The sequence below is a fragment of the Platalea leucorodia genome (assembly GCF_965183815.1).
Source record: "Platalea leucorodia genome assembly, chromosome: 4".
In the NCBI taxonomy this organism is placed as follows: Eukaryota; Metazoa; Chordata; class Aves; order Pelecaniformes; family Threskiornithidae; genus Platalea; species Platalea leucorodia.
In genome coordinates, this window is record NC_138826.1 from 4,456,992 (window position 1) to 4,476,117 (window position 19,126).

The 19,126-nt window shown below is 48.8% G+C and overlaps 1 protein-coding gene across 8 annotated transcripts in view; it reads left to right on the forward strand.

Moving 5' to 3' along the window:
• The window catches only part of CTBP2 (C-terminal binding protein 2), a 145,157-nt gene that overhangs the window by 115,564 nt on the left and 10,467 nt on the right, over window positions 1-19,126 (forward strand). For all 8 annotated transcript variants that reach the window (XM_082310808.1, XM_082310809.1, XM_082310810.1 and 5 more), the window contains 2 exons: window positions 15,699-15,853; window positions 17,150-17,294. In XM_082310808.1, coding sequence (XP_082166934.1) covers window positions 15,699-15,853; window positions 17,150-17,294 — 300 coding nt within the window. The remainder of the gene's footprint in view (window positions 1-15,698; window positions 15,854-17,149; window positions 17,295-19,126) is intronic.

Genomic DNA, 19,126 nt, shown 5'->3' on the forward strand with positions numbered 1-19,126 from the left:
ATGAGTACCATGTCTTACTTTACCTCTTTGCCACGCCGTCTGTACCTCTTGATTGCGGCCAGCGGGGTGGTTTCATGTCAGTGGCAGCTAATGTGCGAGGGGCTTTGGGATCCCCTAGGACACGGGCACTACCTAAGATCATTGTTGTGGCAAGAGCCTTCTTTTTTCAGGATCCCAGAGAGTTTTCTCAGCCCACTCGCTTCATTTGCTATGTTTTGTAATCTGTGTGACGTAATCGCGTGTACAGATCTGTAGGCAGGGGTATGATGCATCAGCATCCATCTTTGCCAAGCGCTTTCTAGTGCAAGGCAGGAAACTTTGTCAACTTTCTGGCACTTCAGGGCCGGACTTTCCCTTTCTCCCCCCTCCCTTACCTCCTTCCCAAGAAAGAAATGAAATCTGATTAGTTCGTTTTGCTGTACCTCGCTCTTCCAGTGGGTTTGTGGCACAATTTTAAGATTAAAAAAAATCAGTTAATCGAGAATAAACATAGGGTATGTAACTACAGCTTTTAGGTTGATAGGTGATGGGTTTTATTGAATTGATAAAATATAGAAAACTGTTAGAGGAAAACAGCTTACTGCAGTGGTATCATTCCATGTGATTTACAGTTTTATAACTGTAGGCAAATTTGAAATATTTTTCACTATCTTCAGTATACGTTATTAGATAAACCCATAGTCTGTGCTTACCTACATCAGCATTGACTTTCCTCTCTGTGATAGTGAAGAGACATAAAAATGAAGATGTTTTCAGCCCATTATAGTTTAACGTGGTTTCAAGAGCAGTCAGTCTCTCTTCAGCTTTGGATTTTATTCGTCGTTTGAGGCACCGAAGAGGTCTGGGGGAAATGCCTCCCAGCAGCCGCGGGAGTTGCAGTGCAGCTATCCTTTGCAGGCACAAGAAAATAAGATACCTTAAATATGAAGATTATTGACCAAAATGTCAGCTCATGAAAAACAGAGAGAAAATACAGATCCTTGCAGGAGTGCTTTATTCCAGCATCCTGATCTCCTTCCTTTAGCTCTTGCGTTGCTGAGGTTGCCCCCATGAGAAAAGCCATGCGTCAGAGCCGGGGGAGGCGAGGGCAGGCTGCCCCATGCTTGGATGAGGTCCTTCATGCCCCACGCCGTGACCAAATGAGTGTGGTGAACTTTGGGGGCTGCTGGGCCGCAGCCTGGAGCTGGGACAAGGCCTGGGAGAAGCCGGGGCTGCGGCGGTGCAGCCCCACGCCGAGGCGGTGGGAGGGTGGGGAGAGGGCGGCCGTGGTGCCCCAGGGGGGTGGTTGGAGACCTCCGAGGGGCCCCGCGTGGCTGAGGGAGAGGTGGGTGTTGAACTGCTGTAGCGCAGGAATAGCTCATCGTTCTTGGAATCGAAAAATAAGAATCTGCCAGTGTGTTATCTAGATTAATGAAGATGAAATGTGCTGTATAAATACATCAGAGGCATAATTGTGCCGTTATCCCTTGGGCTACTCTGGCTCACAAGGAGAAAAGGTTGATTTGTATTTGTAGATGATTTCGCTTGCTCTGCCAATGTTCATTTTTGTTTTATTAGAAACGCAGGGAGCGTGTATTTCTTTTGCTCAAAGATGTAGCAGATTAGCAAAGATTTTTCTAGATTATCATAGCTTAAATAGCTCTGTCTTAAGACAAATTTTTCATCTATTATTACTTGGGAGGGTTTTTGATACTATTTTAAACACCAATGATAAATTAGGGACACTGTAAGCTCTATTATTCAAGGAACTGTGCAATATTTGGACATTGAACGTGGTTTCCATAAACCAGAAGACGCTTGCATGCGGCCGACCGGGCTGAGTGCCGTCTGGCTGGTGTGGGAGAGGTGGGGATGAAGCAGCTACAAGGGTAGGATTTGCAAAACAATGAGAATTTAATCTAGCCTTGACTCGAGCCCACCCTGGGCGTGCAGCAAAACCTCATGCAGAAACCCTCGCCGGGGTGATCATCACTTGTGCTGACAGGCGCGGTGTGTCAGGGGGAATGGGTACTTTTGGTATCAAAGTTAGTGTCGGTGCTTACTAGTCATTGCTTGTCTTAAATTAAGATGTGAAATGTGTGGCCGTGGCTTATCACTAATCAGAGGAGAATGTGTTTAGGGTCAGGGATGAGAAAAAATGTGAAGTATGTTCTCGCCCGTTCCTGGTGCGTGTTGCTCATCCAGGGCCCAAGAACAGCCCAGCTGGAAAGCTCTGGAGGGGTTTGTTTCAGCCTCCGAAAGCCTTGAGAGGACCAGGGAGGCGAGGTGGGGTGGCCAGAGGCACCGCAGCTTCCACCCCAGTCCTTGTTTGGAGCTTCCTTCCAGTGTAGCAAAAGAAGTCACGTCTCCAATGTTATTTGAGATCTTTTTGGGTGTTCTGGCCACGTTCAGGTCCAGAGGGGGTCGAGGTGGTGATGTGTCAGGAGGAGGTGTGTGGAGGCCGGGGCTGAGGTCCCCGGCGCTGCCCGCAGGTGGGTGCGTGCAGCCCCCAGACCCGCAGCCCCTGTTTTGCGGCAAGGCAGGAATGCTAGTGGCCAGAAAAAGCCTGATAAAGGGGGAAAATAGAGAACATGAAAGTTAATAATTAAACTTTTTCTGTTATCTTTATTCAGCCAGGAAAACTGAAGCTAGGCAAGGTTTGCAGGGAGAGATAATATCTTTTATTAGACCAACTTGTATAGTTAGAAAAACACATGTGCTTTTGGGACCGCGTGCTTTTCTTCAGATCTCCACAAATGCACATTACATTAAAAATAAAATTCATTTAATTTTCAAAAGGTTTAATGGGTATTTGAAAGAACTGAATTTAAAGGCAACTGACAAAAAATATCTCATTTGGTTTAATTTGATTTGGACATTTTAAGAAAGATTTAATACCCCTGAATTACAAAAGACTTTTTTCTGGCTTGAAGTTTACTAGTAGCAACCTGACATCTGTATACACGGAGTCAGAATTTCCACATGCAGTCTCAAAAGCGTGTTCTTTTGTGTGCCTGAGGAGGCTTTGTAAGTGTATGGACACGCTCATATTTCTTTCTGAGATACTTGCAATGCCCATGTGCAACTTCAAGATGCTCTCAGCGTACAGCAGTTATTAGCGAGCGGCTAGTACGGCTCTACCAAGGTGCGAAGTCAGAAGGTTTAAAAAGGGTGAGCTTAAAATACAAAGAGTTCTCTGCCCTGACCGCCGCTTTTTTCCCTCAGTCTAAAAAGAAGATGATTAAATTATAATATGCTAAGATTTGGGAGTTTGTTACTAATCAGTGTATTGTTATTAATCAGTGTACTTTCTATGCTACAGGAGATAAGATGCTATTATTAATAACATTTCCAGTTAGTACGGTTTAGTACGTTCACCCTGACCTCATGAGATCTTCAGCTTACAATCCAGTTTTGTGTTGAGTTTTTCCTTTTTTCTTTCTGGAGTGCTTTTTTTTTTTTTTTTATAGCCTTCTACATTGCCCAATACATCAATTTAAAATTCCCTCAATCCAGCTTAGTCTCAGCTGTATTAATGCATGGCTCGAGGGCACAAATAGCTAAAAAGGACTGTATTGTGTGGCATCTCTAAAATCTTTTTTCAGAGAAGTTGGATAAAGACATTGAGGTTTCTTGGGGGGGGGTTTATGGGTTGGGTTTTTTCCCAGCTGAGTGAGCAGCCTTGCAGGTGACTCTGAAGGAGACGTCAGGGTGGGAGATGCTGCTGCGCCCTGCGTCCCCCCCATTCCTCTTGGCCTCTCCAGCAGAGCATGCTCCTCTGGGAAGGTGGCTGCAGGCACAGCGTGGGATCCTTCTTCATGTTACTGATGTATCTGGGGAGACAGCTTTACAATGATATTAAAAATAATATAAATATATTAGTTAAGGAATATGGGTCAAAGCAGGAGTGAGTTTCTTTGCCATCCTTTTCCTAGGACATGACGTATAGAGCTCTGTCTTCGTAATGCAGTCATGACCAGTAAATCCTGCCCATGGTGGAACCAGTCTTTTCCAATATGTAGTAAAAAAAAAAAAACAGAAAATACTGGAGTTGAGTAAGATTCAGGAAGTATAACCCAAGGGGAAGGTCAGAGCGAGCTGCTTGTTCCCCCAGCTCTGCCGTTGCCCGCAGCGCCGTGCCCACACAGAGCTGCTGGGCTGGCGTGTCTGGGGGACGATGCTCCCGGATGAGCTGCTTCACTTTCCTTCCGTAGCTGGGAAGACCCACAAGGCGAACAGCCTCCCTCCGTAAACCGTTCCTCCAAAGGATAAAATCAATTCTCATGTACATCTTTCCTGTGCTGTGTGGTGCAATCATCTTCTTTATCTCCCATGACAGTGCGCCTTCTCGCCTGGCAAATATTTGATAATGTGCCTCGAGGGGATATCAGCCCGATCCAAGAAAGCGTTGCTGTTAAGGACAGCACGCGCTGAAATACGTGCTGAGCTGAAGTATCTGCTTAAGGGTTGTCCTCCACCGCGGGGGGTTTCCCCGTGGCCTCGGTGACTTCCTTGGGTGAGAGCAGAAGGGCCAGGAGCTGGGGAGCTCGGGGAAGGGCACCCTGCCTTTGGGAAACCTCCCGCGCTCGGGGCCGCAGACGTAGCGGAGCGCAGATTTTGTTCGCGAACCTGTGGGGAGCAGGTGGGTTTTGGTGGTCATTGCCAAGCCTGAAGTTTTGTTTACTGTGTTTTTATGGTTCTGGGCTGTTTTAAATGTCAACAGGAATTCAACATGTGCCCTTCTTTTTTCAGTGTAACGGCGATAAAATCCTACGATACACTTATAAAGCATTAGTTGTAAAAGTAAATCAACTTTAATAGCAAGTAGGTTGTAGTTAAGTGCTTTTGAATGTTAGTATTTAGGGTTTTTTTTCTCGCTTAGGTATGATCCAGCGCTGTGAGGAAGTGAGAGTGTTTATCTTGGGGAAATGAGTGGGATTTGCAGGCATTCAGCACCTCCCAGGACCTTCCAGGGTTATTCCCTAGCTCATGTATTTCCATTCTGCCATCCTTTCTGCACTAAGCAGAATTCATCTCAAATTCCTCAAAGAGCGATGGGAGAGCACGGGGGGCTCTGGATACAAACCAGGACAGGGAAAGAAATGGAAAAAAAGTGAAGCAAGAACCTGGGATGACAAAAGCAGGAGCCCTGTATGGGCTGCAAACGCGCTGCAGAAAAGCTGGAAACGTGGCGGTGGTTGGGCACCTCTCCGCAGTGAGGTTTCCTTCGCTTGATCTTCGCTGTGGAAGAGAGGTGGGGATCTGCGAGCAGGGATGCGGACGGAGCAGCGATGGGAAGGGGGAAGATTATCAGAGATTCAGGGCCCTCGGCAGAAACATTTCGCGTTCGTAGGTCGAAGAGTGGCCGTTTTCAGTCTCCAGAAGGGGTGACCTTGCAACAGGGTCACTGAACAGACGGTTCCAGCTGGGCTTGTGCGCTTGGCAAGTGCCCAAGAGCTATTTTAATAGGTCTTACAAGGGACGAGGCCTTGGCAAGACCTGTGGGTTTTGGAGTGAGCTCACTGTCTTTTTTCCTTTAGTAGCTAGCGAGCGTCACTCGAGCTGCCGGGAGCACACAGAGTGCGTCTCACAGGGCTCGGGGACAACCCTCGTGCTTCTCTTTCTGCTGGTGTGCGTCACCGTGAAAGGCGTCACTCGCTGCCCATGGCTTGAAAGTTTTGCACCTTTTATCACTTTGAACGCAGATGCTGGAGAGATGTCCAGGTGGACTGAAAGGATTGATACCATCCCTCGCCCCAGGCCAGGGCTTCGGGTGCTCCCTGGGTGGTCACGGCTCCCACCGCAGCCCACGGCCCATCTGCAGCGTTTGCAGGAGGAACCAGGGCAGCTGCCAGCCCTTTTTGGCACTTTGCGCTTGGCGAAAGGTTGCTTTGGGGAGGCTCTTAAAGTCAAGCTGGGCTCTCACTGAAGGCTCCCACATTGTCCTCATGGAAAGAGCGCTAGGTAAAGCCTGGGCTGGATCCTCGATGGGTTGGTCTCCCTTCTTGCTGCAAACGAATGACTTGAGATGACAACAGCTACAGGTGGATGTGGAGAGGAGGATTTACCTTCCCAAAGGCTGCCCAGGCTCCCACCCCAGCGAAGCGGTCCTGTGTCACCAGCTTGCTCATCTGTGCAGTAGGAGCATCACTGCACAGGGAAGGCTGTAAGCCAGCAGTGAACAGCAACCGCTGTCCTCCCCAGCACAGAAGCTCCTCCGACGCCGTCTCGTCCCTCCTCTGGGATCTACAGAAAACCTCCACCAGGTATCAGAAATGCCAGCAGCAAAGCAGAGCAGCGTATAGAAAGCCCTATGTATATCTTGCTTAGAAGATTGATAGCACTTTCTGTTCGGCATAATGGGAAGGACTAATGTCAGTGGTTAACATCAGCATAATTTAATTCCCTCAAGTATCTCATAACGTGGCATTTTCTTTGTTTTCCACTCAGAATCCCTCATTATCAATGTGCAAACGCAAGTTTTAAAAGGTGCTGGTGGCACACAGACAGCTAGTGTGATTGAACCCTCTCGCTTCACAAAAGCTGAATCCAAGTGCTTGCTTTGATGGATTACCTTTTTTTTTTTTTCATTCGAGGGAAGTTTCCAGTCTCTAAACCACAAGGCTGTCAGTTGTCCGTCTGTGCAATAAAACCGAGTTCGCATCCCGCAACGCTGGTACGTTGCCGGCAGCCCCGCTGCTGGTCTGGCGGTGATCTCAGGCGGCAGTGTTCAGCCTTGATTTTTGCATCTCATCGTCCAAAATGTCTTTAAAGCCTCCAGATCCCTCGGGGTGATTTGAAGTCCAGGCAGCCTCCTGCCCAGATGGCTAATATCAGCGGCACTCCCCTGCGCCCTCGTGTAAAGCATCAGCATCGTTCTCCTTGGGTTTATTTATTTTATTTTATCTTTTTTTTTTTTTTTTTTTTTTTTTTAAAAGAACAATGAAAGCTGTCCGTTTCCTGGAGCAGCTCATTTGTTTTTTACTGCTGTAGTTTGTTTCCATTGGGATAGAAGGGAAAAGATAAATGGATACAGAGGATAGGGAGGGACCCAAAGGAGAGCTGGCGTGGGATGTCGTCCCTCCTGCATGATGCCATAGGGCTGGAATGTGTGTCACAGGGGTGAACGTCACACGTATGCAATGTAAAGAATATATGCTGCAGCTGAGGTGGCAGCGCTGCAGGGAAAGTATTTTCTCAGGTTTCTGGATTATATCAAGAAAGCCATCCACTAAGCACTATGAATATAATTTGTTTTCAGCACTGCGCTTGGTAGTGGAGCACGTTCGAGGGGAATTTACTGGGGGTTTTGCTGCCTTCTCCATACTGTTTTTAATAGGAGCTGCAAAGAGCTCAGCCCTGGGCAGTGAGATGGTTTGAGAGTCCGTATGGTGTCTGAGTCATGGAATCATAGAATAGTTAGGGTTGGAAGGGACCTTCAGAGGTCATCTAGTCCCACCCCCCTGCAATGAGGCAGGGACAAGATAACCCCAATACAAACTCTAACTGCATTTTTTCCCTTTTCTTCCCATCTCTTAAAAAAAAAATGAGTACAAGAAACCGAGCTCCTCTGACCAAGCATTTTTTCTTCCAAGTGCGTCTTTTAGCTTTCTTGGTAGCATCCCTCACCGCCCCATATGGCCTCTCCCATCTGCTGTGCCATCTCCCTCGCGTGCCCTGGCAGCTCCCACTGCCTCCCCGGGGTCGCCATCCCATCCGTCCGTCCCCTGCTCCGCACTCCTGCTTCTCAGGGTCCCTGGCCCGCCCCTGGGGCCAGCACATCCCTCGGGCACCCCGCATCTCCCATCGCCTTGCGTGCCCATTAGGAGTTTCACCCCGAGACCTTGTTTAGCTCCTCTTGAAGTCGCTCCGGTTAACTCACGTGGGAGCTGGGGCAGAAAGTCACAGGTTGGTGTTTGTGGGCACAGATTTACCCACCTGGCAGCCTGGGAATAACCAAAACACCAACAATTTGATAGGGAAGGTATACAGCAGAGGCTACCTCTTACTCTCATATTACTTTTTTATTGTATTACACCAGTTTATATACTTGCAACTGTATCTGGAGTGCTCCTGGATGAGATTTAGTTCAGTCCAGAGATTACTTCACAGAAGAAGAGTGCTTCAGAGTTTTGCAAAGCTTGTGCTTTGCTTTCCTGCTCCGAGACAGCATCCCCGTGGCACTGGCAGTGGGTTACGTATATCTCGGTGCTTTAATGAGAGTACACAAAAGGAGGTGAAGAGGTGTATCTGTTTCTGGTGTGTGTATCTGCCGGAATTCAAATAAGAGTAAGAAAATACCATGTATATATACTCCCTGTATTTTTACTGGGCATTTCTTTGTGGTTGCTGTCTGCTTCTGTAGTTCAGCTGGGGAGTGTAATCCCAGTGTTCGTATCAGCTAATAAGGATATAATTTTATATGGGAATTTCCTATGAATTTTTAAAAATACATTCTTAAAGGAAGCCCTGAAAAGTTATCTGAAAAGGGAACTGGCAAAAAGCCAGCCGTTATGTGCTGACAGGAGGAAACGCGCTGGAGAGGTCAGGAGTTTGCACAGGCTCTTCCCGACAGCAGGTACGAGTGTTTCCCTTTCCAGCAGGGACCCTGCCCCTAAGGGGAAGGATGGCCCTTGCTGCCTCTTTGGCCATCTCTCTGGAGCTCGGGAGTTTCTCTGAAGCGTGATTTCCCTCGCCGGAGGGGACTGCCATGAACATTTGACCACTGAAGTAGCCTCTGCTTTGCCATCGTCGCCCTTCCCCGCGGCAACCCTGGCTGGGAGCGTGGAGCCCGTCAGCTCCAGCTGCCGTACGGACATCGGTTCAAACACCCAGGTCTCCTCCGAATGAGAAGATTTCGCAGTCTTTTCCTGGTAGGATCCTGGCAGTCTTAAAGATGCTTTGCTTTAAAAAAAAACGCACCGTGATTATTTATAAAAAAAGAGATCTGACGTCACTTTCTAAATTGTCTGTGCCTTCGTGTGGCTTGTGTCTGTACAGTACCAAGTGCCTCCAGAGTATTTACAATTAGAAATAACAGTAAATATCTGTTTTCCCCTGACTGCGAGATAAAGACCGTGTCTTATTTCATTTTTTCGTATGCATTTATTATGAGAAGCATTTATTAACAGGAGAAGTTAAGTGAAAGAAAGAGCATCACTTGTGAGTATGCTGCGGTAGAGGAGGCTGGTCCTCTCTGTCCTGCAGCATCCACAGTGCTTTCCAGAAACATCCCCGTCCTCACAGAAACCTTCCTTCAGCACTTGGTCAGTGGCACCTTCGCAACTCGCTTACGCCTTTCTGCTTGCAAGTGATACTCTAAGGTTTGAAACCACCATACCGTGTGCTCTCTGTGACCCACAGGGGTGCCGTCCCAGAGGTTTCCCCTCCGTGCACCCCTGCAGCAGGATCAGTGCCGGTTTACAGCCTGAAGACAGGGTGGTCCAGGGCTGCCGAGGAGCGGGGACCCCTGAGCCACCTCGGAAAGGCACTGCGGGACCGCGGCTTGCCGGCTGGTGAAGCAGGGGTGATGGCTGGGACAGTAAATCTGCAGAAAATTTGAAGTGCTTCAAGCAATGGTAACGTAAGTTCAAGAGAAAGATGTGCCTAAATCCCCTTGTCTTGTACTCGGAGACCAGATTTTAGGGAGGCTGACAGGGCTTTTGACGTTTATGTTACAAGTCAGTACCAGCTTTGGGTAATAAACCTTTGTTCTCCTTATTCTTGACCTCGTCCTCTGATTCCAGGACTCTCCTGGGCACCCAGAAGCATCCGACAGGATCAGCAGGACCCTTGCCTGGCAGAGGGCCGCGTGAGCCCGTGAATTGCTGCCCGTTTCTCCTGCGTGTTTCCCTTGGACTGGCTCTGGGTGGTTCAGACCCCCTCGGTCTGCGAAGGGGAGGGATGATGCTGTTTGAACCAGCGGGATGGTGATGAAACGGTGATGGAAGACACCAGGTCTGTGCAGGCTAACCTTGTTGCTGACACATTTCCCCATGTACCGCATTTGTCCCAGGTAAAGCATAGTCGCCAGTACCACCAGTGCACTGGCGGTGCTCTGGTTCGTTTTTGGCTTCCGTGGCTGAAAATCAGTTTGACGAATCCAAGTACTTTGCAGAAAGGCCACCTAGATCCCTCTGCTAACTAATTTGCACCGCTCTTTAGCCAGGGAATGACAAGATGCAGCACTGACAGTATTAAACTGGGAGTGAGATGCAGATTTTTTCCCTTATTTCGCGGATGAGGGTTGTCTCTAGCTCTTGCTGCTGCTGGCCGTGACTACGGCAACTGGAAAGAGAAAAAAACGAACAGCTCCAAGCTGTGAGCCGCTGCAGGCTGTGGAGACGGGGCATCGCACAGGTACGACCTGCCCTCTTTCCCCGTGTCCCACAGCGGCCCTTCCCCGCGCTCTGCAGGACTCTGGGATTGGGATGATGATGATACAGGGCTGTTTTTACCGATTTGGGACAAACTGAGCAGGACCAGGAGGTGGGTGTCTCCAAGAAGATGTGAATCCTTCCAGCAAGTGAGTGTCGTTTCTGATGCTGAAAACCAGTTGATTTACACATCAAGAAAGATACTTGGCCCTAGGTTTCTGGGTGCTAGATGAGATCAGCGCAGCCTTGCTTTCCCCCAGTGCTTTGTGTTTGTTTTCGTGGTGCTGTATCAGCCTGTTTCTGGATCCTCGTTCAATATACTCTGCATGGAAAGGCATGTTTCATTTTTAAGTCTAAAAAAAAAAAAAACCACACACAAAAAAACCACCCAAACAAACATAAAACACAGCGTGGCACAGATTAAATCCATTTGAGACGACTCGAAAAAAACGCCGTATGTGCAAGTCAATAGGAGGAGGGGAGTGGAAGGGGGAAAAAGCAACTGTGACATATACAAACCCTTTAGTGTGCATAGCATAAGATTTTTTGGCTGGCACTCACATGATTTTATTCAAGGGCTGGGAAAGAACTACGATTAGTTAAAAGCTTCGGCAAAGTCTGGAGGGAGTGCTCTGAAGAGTTGGGAGCCGAGCAGAGGTGACTGTAACTCCTCTCGCAGTTTCAGACTATTCTTCTGTGGCTCAGGACAAAAGCCTTTTCTTTTCCCTCCGTGTTCAAAGAGACATTTGTCTTGAGATGTTGCAGCTGTGGGCCGCGGGATTGCTTGTTTGAAGATACCCCCTCGTAGACGAAAGGAGAGGCAACGCACTGAAAAGTGGTAGTATTTTATCGTGTGTGGGTTCCCCCCCCTCCTCCTCCCTCCCTCCTCCTCCACTGCCATGTGTGGTTTTTAATAAGAAGAAGAATGTGGAGGCAACATTTTCCAGGCAAGGGGAAATTTCCTGTTTCTTTTCTGTTTGTTTAATAAAGTGTGTAGTTGACTGTAAAACTGTAGCTACTTTGTTGTGAACGGGTAATTCAGGCGAGTGGCAGGATCGCTTCTTGATGCACTTTTATATACTGCAAGCGAACGTGTTTAAAGCGTTTTTTCTTTTTTTTTTTTTTTTTTTAATGCTGCGTGGCGTAGGCAACTGAGATTAGTAAGAATTAGGCAAATGGCTTCTGCTTTTGTTTCTGTGAGATAGTACCAGCCGTCTTGCGGTCACACAAAGGCTGCCATTTAGCAGGGAGCGCTCCCTAATTCTCTTGGCAGGGGTGCCATTGGGATCGGATACAAGTGGGTGGCAAAGGGGAGGAGCGGCAGGAGAGGACAAGCAGGCTTTGTGTATTAAAAATCAAACAAAAGCACTTTATACGCGGGGCTGCGTGCAACAAGCGGCGCTGCCTGTGAGCCGGGGTGGAGTTTGAGTTCTCACTGTGACTGCAAAACCTTCCTTTTTTTTCTAATTTTTTTTTTTTTTTTCCATAAACCCTTCCTCCTCTCCCTCTTCCTTACCCAGCTCTCCCTGCAATGCTGGCGAGGGTCTGCGGGCGGCTGAAAACGCCTAAAAAAATACATACCGAACAATATTTGCCACAACTTTGCAGGAACGGCTGGGGCTTTATCGGCAAAATCGGCTTCAGATGGCGGGGGAGCCACCGAATTTGCCAGGCTGGCGGGAGGGAGCGTTGGTCCCACCGCAGCCCCAAGGAGAGCGGCTCCGCTGCCTCCTGCCCGCAGCACCCCGGCTCACTCCGCTGCCCGCGCGCGGGGAGGCAGCCACGGGCTTGCTTTGCACGGCGTCGTACCCTCGGCGCGGCGAGCCCGGCGGTTTTTGCAACGCGTGGCAGAGCGAAAGGGTTAACGGCTGAGATGTTTTATCAGAATTTCGGGGGGGAGTGGCTGGCTGTTTAATTACTTTCTGATCCATGGCATACCTCGTTCTTAATGAAGCAGTCGCATGCAGAACAAACACGCTGTATGAGCTTGGGTAAAAAGAAAAGCGTACGGAGTTTAGCTTGGTTTTGCCAGCCCAAATGTTTTGCTTTGAATGTGTTTGTGCAGGAGATAGGAACCAGGACGGTGAAGAATAGACACGGAGTGGTGGAGAGGCAACGAGAGAGGCAGGCGAGGAAAACACACTGTGGTTTAAGTTGCAAACTTGCCAATGGTTTTTATTAAAACGTAATTTCCATACATTATGCACTTCATCTCGTATTGATTTGCTTCAAAACTTTCCTTGTCAAGCTGAAGTAAATTCCCTCATTGAAGCAGGAGAAATGAGAGGCATTCCTCTGACTGCCTCGCAGTTTCCAGCCAGCATTCACCCTCGGCAACTGCATTTCTGTGTGCGGGTGAGGGTGACATGCCTAAGAAGCCTGTGTCATCATGCACAATTACATCCCTAATCCCGAGCAAAGACACAGATGCTGTTTCAAAAAAAAAAAAAAAAAAGCTGTGTTTCGTTTGAGTTTCAAAGAAGCTTATGTAATGGCAGCATAATAAAACTGTTATTTTGGGGCTCGGATTAAATGTCAAGGTTTCAGATAACCCGTGGTTTTGTCCTCCATGTGCCGTGCTCGCAGGAAGCCACCACCAGCCTCTGCTTGCCCGCCGCGCTGCCTGAGGATGGTCCCGGTACCCGGTGGGCACCCAGCTCTGAGCTCAGCTTGCCCAGGCAGAGGCGTACGGCTGCAGAGCGTGGGGATGGTGCCGGTGGCCACCGGGGCTGGGACCACCACGGCCACCTTGCCCCTGCATCAGGTTCCTTTTTCTTTACAGTTGCGGTGTGAGGCTGATAGGTGATGCTCTAAGCCTTGGAGATCATACATGTTAGTAAGCGTTTAAGTCAGTGTTATAATTCACTTGCTTGTTAACCTGAGAAAATAATCTAGCTGCGGTATAGCATTTCACGTAAGGATTGTGTAAGCGCTCTGAGATTTGTACATGTTTTTATTCTTGCTTATCTGCTTATGGCAAGCTTCTTTCGGTTATCCAAATCGTCTCGGCACTCTACCCTGGCTACTGACACAGTTGCACTTCCATCTGGATGAAATGCATGCAAACATAATGTATTACTTCCAGTACGTGCTAATGGAGATCTTGGTAGGAAAGACGGAGAGAAGGACCTGTTCCAAAAACGTTCACGTGTAATGCTGAAAATCTTCAGTCAGGTCTCCTGGGTTGTTCGGTTCTTCATTTCTTAGAGCAGGTTCAATAAAACAGGAACGGAAAGCCATTAAACCCACTCCATTAAACCTGCCTGTTTCCACGGGGTTATCTTTTCCCATGTAAAAGAAATGTAACTACGTGCTATCCCGCGTTTCATACGCAGCAGAGATCCCTCCCCGGGGCGATGCTCTGGGTGCCGGCGTGATCTGGGAGGCATCGCTTTGGCCTGTAGCGCCCGCGTCTGTCACATACGCATCAGCTGCTGGAGATCTTGCTAATGCTTTACCCGACAGCAATCTGGACAAAAAGGCACACTGAATTTTCCCTTTTTAAAAAAAAAAAAAAATCAGTGCATTGCTCTTCTCATTAGTTTCTCTCCCTTGTTGTCGTTTTTCTGGCACGGGGGGCTGCGGTGACACGATTCCTGGTGTTGACCACAGTCCAGAGGGCTGGAGCGGTACCCAGCCCTGCACGCGAGGGCCAGCAGAGGAGCCTCCCGCTCTCAGCTTTAGTCCGACTTACTCAAACAGTGCCACAGGCAGTAGCATTTGTTCTGTAATACTCCATGTGAGATGTTTGACCTCCCAAAATACCCCAAAACAACTCCACGGAGTTCCCTCAGCCCAGCCCCGTGCTGGTCCAGCTCACCAGCATCAGCAATTTTACTGCGAGTAAGTAGTGATACCTGTGATGTAGAGTGGCAGGGAAAAACGCTCTTACTCAGAAACGGTGAAGGCGTTACTGTGTCTGTTAGCCCCTCAATAAAAGGCTCACGCACCCACTAGGCTTAAAGGCGATACAGATGTTGGCTGGTAGCCCTGGAAGGTTCTTGTGCAGAAGGGGGGGTTTTGGTAAGGACAGGGGCTTCTCTGAGGCTGCTTGTGAGGGGGCTTGAAGGTTTGAACCCAAATCCCCCAAGCCTGGCCATCTCTTTGTGCGGCCGCAGAAATAAAATATCACTCGGTGCCCAGAACACCCACTCCCCCACCTGCGCTTTTCCCAGAAACTGCCTTGTGTAGCCAAAAAAGATAGCTGAGAGATTTTGTACAGTCCTAATGTAATAAATGCCCTTACCGAGTGGTAGAGCGAAATGTAGAAATTTCTAAGTGACTTGTCCAAAAATGAACCGGTTAATCCCTGGCAGAGCAATAAATAGGATATAAAAATCAGCCTTCTGCGGCCCTCGGTGGTGATTGTTCCTTTCCTCACCTCAGTCTGGAAAACATGTCGTTGTGAAATGAGAAAAACTCAGCACAGCTGAGCAGACCCCTGAATACACATATTTTCGTGGGAGCAGCCCACGACGAGGTGTGTGTAAGCGTGAGAAGAGCGATGTCCTGCACTGGCACGAGCGCCCTCGCCGCCGTGGCGGAGCGGGGCCTGCAGCCATTTCATCCTGTGCGTGCAGGTCCTTCACGTGGGCTCCAGCCGCACATCCCAGAGCATCCCGCGGGATGCAGGGATAGACCGGGTTTGGTTTTACAGACCAAGCTGAGCTTCGCCGTCCCCGCCTTGAAGCCTTTTGGTAGTTGGTAATGTAACAGAATATATGCCTGTTTGCTAAAGAGGTCTGCGGTGTCCTGCTTTTTCTGTGATTTTCCGGTAACCCGTTTTTTTTTAGTGGATGGATGTTTGGACTTGTCTTTCTGAGGTGATCAAAATGGTAAAGTCATTCCTTAAAAAAACAGACCACGTGCCAGTGTACATCTGCGGAACGAAACCCTGGCCCTCCTGCAGGCAGGGGAAAAAATTACTGCTGGCTTGGGTTTCGCTCCTAAGATGCTAAATAAAACGGTTGAAGAGGCCGGCAGCTCTGGCTTACGCAGTCTGGTTGAAACGTGGCCTGTGTCGGTGAGGATGGGCACTAGTGGAGATACATCCCCATAAAGTCACAGGTGGCTGAAATGGGATTGTCCGTCCCTGCCCTGGAGCAAGTCTCCCTGGGTTTTCTCTCCATCTGGGGCAAAACTGCGGCCATACTCCCAGAGGAAAAACCAGACCTTGTGCTAAACTTTGCATTGCATTGCCATCATAACCCGAAATTTGTTTTGCAAGCTGAAACCAGGTGCCGCTGCCCCTCACCTGACACAGGAACGGTGCGCAGGCACCACCGCCGCCGGGGGACCTTCCCGCTGCCGCCGGTGTAAAAGCCACGCTCCTTCTGCTTGCAGGTATTCGCCCTCAGATCATGAACGGCCCCATGCACCCCCGGCCGCTGGTGGCACTGCTGGACGGGAGGGACTGTACGGTGGAGATGCCCATTTTGAAGGACTTGGCGACGGTGGCATTCTGTGACGCACAATCAACTCAGGAGATTCACGAGAAGGTAACGTGAGGGGCGCGGGCGGGGGCGGGGGGACGGTGTGCTCGAGCCTTCCTCTTCCAATTCATCTCCAGAACACGCTCTGAGACCATCAGCAGATAACATCAATAGAAGTCGCTGTAGATGAAAATTCAGTGAGGCTGTTTTAAAAGCCAGATGTTATTTTGGAAAAAAAAAAAAAAGTCACCTTATCTCTCAGCATCAGTTTTTTACATCAATATTATTAACATTTCTCATTTTTTTTGAAGTCGGCTTGCTCGGCGCAGCAGTAACGGCGCTCTGCAGCTCCCCGGGGCGCGGCGCAGTTGGGCTGGCTTTGCTGGCACCATCCCGCGCTGCAGCTGATGGGTCTCCTCGGGTGCTGGCTGCACCTCAGCAGCTCATTTCTCCCCAGCAGCGAGCGGGTGAGGTCTGGGCAGCGTGCAGGCAGATCCGTGCAGTGTGGATGGGTGTCTCTGCTTGGAAGCTCAGCTTATTGTAAATACGTGTTTTAAAAGTATTCTTTGTGCACATTTAGATAACTCAAATGAGGTCTGAAGGGATCAGAAATAACTTTGAGGATCTGGGAAAGAGAACTACAAAGAGCATCAGTGCTGATCTTTGCCGTGCTTCAAATATTAAATGCGGGGGAAGGAGGATGGAGTTTTTTATGAGACATTGATAGATGAGCCAGTCTTGGAGAATTTGGATAGGTCTTGGGTTTCCCGAGCACCGAGGTAGCTTATGGTGAGCACTGACGAAGGTTTGAATCTCCATTGAAGGGGACGGAGTACGGCCTTACGTGGCTGTACAGCCTCACACAGATCTTTTTAGGTACAGGAAAGGTTAATGTGAACAGTGTGACAGGTATTTGTACTTCCAACGTACAAAAGAAGGTCGAGGAGTTATGAGTGACACACAGTTGTGTTCAGAAACAATAGATACTGCCATAAAACCTAATTCCTTTTTAAAAGCGGAATTACTGCTGGTCGGAAGCAGAGGGATTAGCAGATAACCACCTGGAAAAGGGTCTGGGTGAGCGACAGGCTCAGTTTTCCTCTGCCTTGTCTCCCCAGATGTAACATCATAATTTTCAGATATCCATCCAGTCTGTTCCCAAAGGGAATGGCCTCGGTGTCGGTAGGTCACACCCCTGATAGTTTTGGTGACACCTGGAAGCATCAGCTTGCACCACGCCTGGGTCAGACAGTAGGTCAGCGGTAAAAATGTACAATTTACTGTGTAATATTCTGGATTCAGGAGCTGCCGGCGTCCCCTCCAGGTGTCCTGGTGGCTCCTGACATCTCTGTTCTGTTCCAGGTATTAAATGAAGCTGTTGGGGCGATGATGTACCACACCATCACGCTGACTCGAGAAGATCTAGAGAAGTTCAAGGCCTTACGGGTCATTGTTCGAATAGGCAGTGGCTACGACAACATTGACATCAAAGCCGCGGGGGAGCTTGGTAGGTCTCAGCTCTGCACCACAATTCCCTCCCACATCCCTCCGAGTCTTTAAAATGAGCACAAGTACCTGCTGCTTCCCAGGGGAGCGTGCTGGCAAAGCCGAGTTGCAGGCAGGACCTCCCAAAGGGGCTTGATTCAGCCCTTACAATCGCAGGCGCGGTTCACATTTTTTGCATGTAGAGAATATTACGACAAGAAAAGTTGACCATGAAGTAAACAAAACGGTGCAGTTTTAGAAGGCAGCTTTTAGGCTCACACTATGTTAAAACTGCCCCATCTGAGTCCCTCGTTCCCACATTGTCCCCAGTTCCAGGTGCCCCCTTGTACTGATGGATATTGGTATGGCTGTTCTGTTTCTGGCACAGGAGAGTTGATCTCGCTTTAGAAAAATTGGAGGAAGGGTGTTTTATTGTATTTTGTTAAGCAAGATTAGTCTTTTGATCTGATCTGGTTCTCAGAGTTATGCCCACACGGCTGGGACGGCGACATGTCGGACGGTGGAGCGGGAATTGCGTGTTGGGTTGCTGCTGCCTCCTTTGCCATCTCATCAAAGGTGCCTCAGGATCTTGAAAAAGAGATTTACTGCTGGGTCATGCTATGTGGACTGCCAAAATAGGGAGGGACACATTTTCAAAAAGGAGCCCCTGTGTCCAGCAATGGAATTTTTCTGCACACCCGGGTTCGGGAGGTGCATGTAGGCTGCGTTGCATGGCTGTCAGACTGTGCTGGGGCCACCCCATTTCCGTACTGGTTTGGATGGTCACAGAGACCTTTGGCAATCTGCACACCCCCAATGGGAAGAGCTTAATTGTATCCGTGATTTTAGCAGCTGAGTTACAAACGGTTTTGATCGTCTGCTCCCAGGATTCAGTCTATCAAGGAGCCCTACAATAGTGTTTAGGATATCTTGTATTAAAGGTTATCTCTGGGGAAGTGAAGAATAACAGCCGTTTCACGTGAGCCATTTTGCAAGGATAATTGCGATAAGAGAGTTTCAAATAGTCATTCCTAAAAAAGCAATTCTCAATATAGCGAATTATTTTTTTTCAAGAGGAGAACAGTATCTTCTCAGTGTAATGGTTTCTTCATGTTTTTAACTCTTATTGTTATTATCCATTATAACAATGTTCTGAGGCTTTGAACATCAAGAAAGGAAAAATATAACGAATAAACTAATGGGAATCTGCAGTATAATCCTTCTTTTTATACTTGGCAAATTGGGTGGCCAAATGATGTGGTTTCGAGTAGAAAATGTAATGACTACCCACAAATGTAGCGTAAAGTTTAATTGGTATTGCTTTCCATAAGGTAGTTTTTAAACTGTGCAGTCAATAAATGACCAGTGTCTAAACACGGTGCCTGGCCGTGCGCTGTTAGCCACGCTGGCCGGGCTGGCCAATCTGACTAGTTTTGACCCAGTAGAAGACACCCCCAGAACAAGATGCTGGCGTTGAAACCTCCACCGTGGGTATTTAACCCCCAGTGCCGGCAGCTCCTGCTCCTGAGAGCACGGCAATAAGTAACAGCGTAAGAAGCTCGTGGGGAAGGCAGCCTGGTTTCATCCAGCTCTACAAGCGAGCGGTCCATCAGAAAAGGGACAAGTGCCAGCTTGGTGATGGGTGGGTGATGGGGACCCTCGGCAGAGCTGCCCATCGCCCTCCAGCCTTCTTGTCTCGTCTCTTCCCCATGAGCACCCACGGCCTCTGCCTACAAATGAGCAGGAGCAGTTTGCCTGGCACGTAAACGTGTGGTCTTCTCGGGAAACCCTCCCTTCCCCTTCCTTAGGGGCTTGGGCAGGTGGTCAGCGTGGTTTCTGGGCTGCAGTGGAGTC